The sequence below is a fragment of the Diaphorina citri genome, unplaced genomic scaffold (genome assembly GCF_000475195.1).
Source record: "Diaphorina citri unplaced genomic scaffold, Diaci psyllid genome assembly version 1.1 scaffold8911, whole genome shotgun sequence".
NCBI lineage: Eukaryota > Metazoa > Arthropoda > Insecta > Hemiptera > Psyllidae > Diaphorina > Diaphorina citri.
In genome coordinates this window covers 6,839-11,648 of record NW_007386286.1, presented here as the reverse complement: position 1 = coordinate 11,648, position 4,810 = coordinate 6,839, and the positions used below count along the sequence as shown (strand labels likewise).

General features: G+C 41.5%; 1 protein-coding gene across 2 annotated transcripts in view; it reads right to left on the bottom strand.

Moving 5' to 3' along the window:
* Positions 1-89: 89 nt before the first annotated feature.
* Positions 90-4,810, bottom strand: part of LOC103522505 (non-lysosomal glucosylceramidase-like) — an 11,032-nt gene continuing 6,311 nt past the window's right edge. The window contains exons 3-4 of one of the 2 annotated variants that reach the window (XM_008487609.3): positions 811-964; positions 90-429 (exon numbers count right to left, since the gene is read on the bottom strand). In XM_008487609.3, coding sequence (XP_008485831.1) covers positions 272-429; positions 811-964 — 312 coding nt within the window. In that variant the 3' untranslated portion in view covers positions 90-271. The remainder of the gene's footprint in view (positions 430-810; positions 965-4,810) is intronic. The other variant, XM_008487610.3, reaches the window with a different exon arrangement.

The window sequence follows — 4,810 nt, the reverse complement described above, 5'->3', positions numbered from 1 at the left end:
TTGGCTGGAGTACCCTCACCAGCCTAACTAGCTGGAGTTACAAAGGGTTTATCATGCTTCGAAGGAAAAGCACAGGTCCTCTGAATGGTTGACTGTGGTTCGGGACGGTCCAAGTAGTCTTGGCTAGAGACCAAAAACCCTCCTCGGTGCAGCTACACCGCTACAACAAGACCTTATTCGATCTCACGCCTTCACTTTCCCCTTCAGATAGGCATCAAGCATGACTTGTTCTATCCCCTTCAGATAGGCATCACGCATGACTTGTTCGATCTCACGCCTTCACTTTCCCCTTCAGATATGCATCCTGCATAGCATACACGGCCAGGGCTCTCATGTAGCCACCAGATCTGTAGGTCTTATCTCCGGTTAAACCTTCCGGGGTTTCGAACCCGAGACCTGTCCTCTCGTAGACCGTGCGGTACAGACCACCTGAAAATAAATACAAATACAAATATTTTTACCTTTTGTTATAATTATCCTCAGAATAGTCAGAGTAGGTACCTCTCTATAGTTCTATCTATACAGAGTATACTACAATACATACAATACATATGTTTTCAAAGATCATGTTAATAAGTTTTTTCCCCCCCTCCAAGTATGATAGAACTGTAACAACACAGGTCTTATCGTCTCGAAATAGAAGAGATAAGAACAGGATAGGGAAAGCCAGCCGTTCCCGAGAGCAGCGAACGTTATCTAAAAAAATAAAAAAAAATAAAATAAAATACTTTTTGTTTTATCTGTTTAGGATAATGTTCGCGCCTGGGCGGGAATCGAACCCGCGTCCTAGCACTTTGTAAGGTTTCTTACCTGCAGTAGTCCACGCCTCGTCCACATTGCCCTCATACAGCATGGCGGCTGATAACAGATAGGTAACACCTGTCCACACTTCCTCTGACTGTATAGCCGATCTATCCCGGTCTCCATTAGGTTTCATACCATTCACAGCGCCCATAGACCCTGCCTCGAACCCACGGGCTGAGGCTCGGGACTTTTTTTTCATGAGTGACTGTGTGATTTTTACCAAAACAGTCGCGTCCTTGGACCATACCGGGATAGCATACTAAATTTCATCGCTCTACGACAAGCCGTTCTTGAGATATTTTATATACCACATTTTCCCATTTAAACCTGTAGTACACATACGTACATCCGTGCGTACGTACAGACCATGGGCTAAAAACCACTTTTTTGGAATCAGGGGACCCCAAAACGGATATTTCCAACCATTTCCCGGTTTTGAAAATTTGGACCGATTGCAAAACTTTCATTACTAGTATAGCTCGCTATACTGTAGTAATAGAAGGTAAAAATGACTAGTAAAAACAATCAACAGCGAAAAGTATCAGCATATCTCTCAGGTTAAATCAGAACTAAAAAAAGTCCAGGAAAAATTAAATAAATTGAAAATAAAAAATAGTGGAGTTCAGTTCAAGCACTTGCAATGTAATCAGAGTTATTATTATCTTTTATCTTCATTAGAAAATATTCTATTATCTTAATTAGAATTATTTATAGACACTTACCTGGCTGTGAAATTTCAATGCATTACCAGGCTCTCGAGTGTCTTATCTCATAGTACCTAATACATGCTGATAGCACCAGAGTTTTTGATAAAATGACTAGAGAAAAAATCTAGTGTGAACATCACACGACTTTCCTTATCCTATTGAAAGATGCTTATTTGGGTGTTCTTCTATTGTAACTTTTACAATATCTCTAACCGTTTAGTCAGTGTTTGTTTTGAATTTATAAACAAACACTTACCATGGGAAAATAAATATGTGTCCCTGAGAATTTATTGTGATAAGATGAGAGCAAGAGGTTACCCTGAAGGATTTCCCTCTTTTTATGTCTGATTTATTTTTGGGTCTCCTTGAACCAAGTGTAAGATTATCGCTTTTAATAGCAATAGGATTTTAATATTTGACTCTGTTCATTAGATTTTAATTGAAAAAAACTGATATCCCCCACAAAAACCATCATTGAAAAAGTTCCTTGCCAAGTATTTAATTTAATCCCCCATTTGTACTTCAGGCCAATCCGATTTAAATGCAGTTTTCTTTGAAAATATATTTCGATAGACTCTTAATAACATAAAAGATAAGCTATAACTTGCAAAGAATCACACATCACAGATCTATATAATCAACATCACCACAAGAAATACTATGCAACTGTTTTACATTTTGACCACTACTCTGCTACTTGGCGTGGTCAATGAGGTAGTGGCAAGTGAGGATGGCGATGCGGACGCCAAGGGAGGTGAAGATATGTTCCGAATAGACAACCAGACGGCCATATCCAAACAAGCAACAGGTAAGTAATTCATATGGAAAGAAAAAAAAACCCCGGTAGTTAAAACAAGAAACAAAGAAATTTCAAAATTTCTAAAATCAACGCTAGTCTTATCTTGACCTTAGCTTGCTGCTTAGAGAAAGCTAATCTTATGTACCTAGATACGAAAACCAAGTATGGGTTCCAATCTTCCAAAGTATGTAGCTGGATCGTATGCAAAAACCAGTGATATCTCTCTCAAAAAAAAAAAAACTGATATCTTCCACAAAAACCATCTTCACTAAAGTCCGTCGCCAAGTAATCAATTTCAATCGCCTATTCCAGTGTCCAAACTGAGTGACCGAATCCAGTTAACCTTTCTCGAGGTAAAAAAAAAAAAAAAAAAAAAAAAAAAAAATAAACACCCCCCCCCCCAACACCCACTCTTCGCAAAGTTTGTCGCCAAGAAATCAAAATCAATTTCGTCCATTCCCAGTGGCCAAGCTCAGTGACCGCATCCGGTTTGATTATCGAGCACTACCAGCAGGAAGATCCGGTCGATTACCGGGCTATCCAAATACCGGACCCCTACCTGTGCCAGATCTACAGAAGGAGTAAGATGACATTCGATCATTATGCAGATCTACGGCTGTCTCAGTTCCGGATAGTCAAAGTTCATACGGACTTACCGGCCATGGAGGTAAATAGAATAGATCAGCGGTTCCCAAACTTTTCTATGCGGCCGCCATTTTTTCAATTACGAAGGCGCCGCGACCCCTTTACTATCATTTTATGTGAGCTCAAACTTTACTAGAGAGCCATCTCCCCAGGAGCCGCGGGACCCCAGTTTGGGAATCGCGGAATAGATCTAGTGTTTTATAGTAGAATAAATCAGGATAGGTATCCTAGAATAGGATCTATTGTCAAAGGTTGAGTAAGACAGATAATGTTTAACAAACGGGAGATCAGAACAGATAGAGAATGTCTGTTTTGATAAAGTTCATCCCGAGCGACACTCGACCGAGCGCTTACAAGGTAGACGCAATAACCTCCAAACTAAAGCGAACAAGGCTGGTTCATCAAGTGACCTTTTTTGAACGAAGAACTAACCCAAAGTTAAGTCGATTTTCCTTTCGGGCACTGAGATTGATTTCCTCTCTTTGAAGCTGATGAAGGCTCATTTCCCGTCTTTTTGGCGTGGTAGCGTCGTGTAGCTAAAACGACGAAACACTAACACCGAAATCATAGGCAGTCCGAAATGGTGCGCCATATTGAGGAGTGAGAACCGGTTCAGTTCCGAAAAGGAAAGTAACAGCTACCAGCTTTAACCCTCGCTGCTGCCCTCTCTCTTCCAGATCACCATGGGGATTCTGATGTCCAAAGCTGGAGAATCCTCGGCAACTTTTCACTGGATCAGTTCTGGTCTAGATCTCAAGCGCCCGTTCAATGTATCCCTTATCAACGTGTATATTGAGGGAAAGGCCCGGTCTGGTTTTTTGAACCAGGCGGCGGAAACTCGAAGGAGACCCGAGTGAGACACGAACGGTCACGTTGAAACCATTAGCTCACTTTCAGAACTTGGACCTTCTGGGTAAGCAAGAACTACGTCGCCAGCAACTACCAGCCCTAGTGTCACTTGGAGGATAACGCTCTAGTTGGAGAGTAGGCGGTTTATTTTGTACCAGTGCTAGGGTCGCGAGTTCGGATTCCCCGCTCGGGCCGATTTTATCAGCAGATAAGGTTCGTTCCCAGGAAAGGCTGATTTTCTCCGTATCCTCTCTTCCTTCTGCCTTTCGGAGTGCAATATGACCTTACGCAGCCTTCACACTTCATTAGATATTAAACATCTACAAAATAATAATAAACTAGGGAATCTGTGAACAACAAACTGAAGAATTCACTCAGAAACAATGGTTCTCTACGGATCGCCAAAGATCATATCAGCCAGCGGAGCGGCGCTAGGACGTTGATTGCCACCAGTTCCCAATGGCTCTACTACAGTTTACCAAAGGATGGGTGATCATCCTTAGGCATTTGCATGTTGCCTTGATTTCCGAAACCACTCAGTCTTAGTGAGGCGCTCTCCCCTTGTCGCGACATGAAGGGTAAAATCCTCGCACTAAAAACCTTAACAGTTCATACAGGACGTTAATATCTTAAAAATAGAATAATAAATATACTCGTCATTCTATCTTATTAAACCCGTTTCCAGGCAGCATGGATACAAACAGCTCCTGAATTCAGCCGGACTCATTTCTATTCGAATCCCTCCAACCTTCCATGATCCGCCGAATTCAACGTCAAGATTCTGCACAACTGAATGATAATCTGAAGGCCTTGAATCACTCGTTTTGAACCCAAAGCAGGTCTTCCCTATTGATAAGCCTGATCGAACTGTGCGACAGCTGCTGAGAGAAAGACGGGTAAGTACAATTTATCTCAATCAAATTGATAAAAATAAACGCCACTTTTAGGACTGCTGGGGTAAAGGGGAATTTTCAGTCTTATTCGTGCAAAATGAATAAAGTATAAT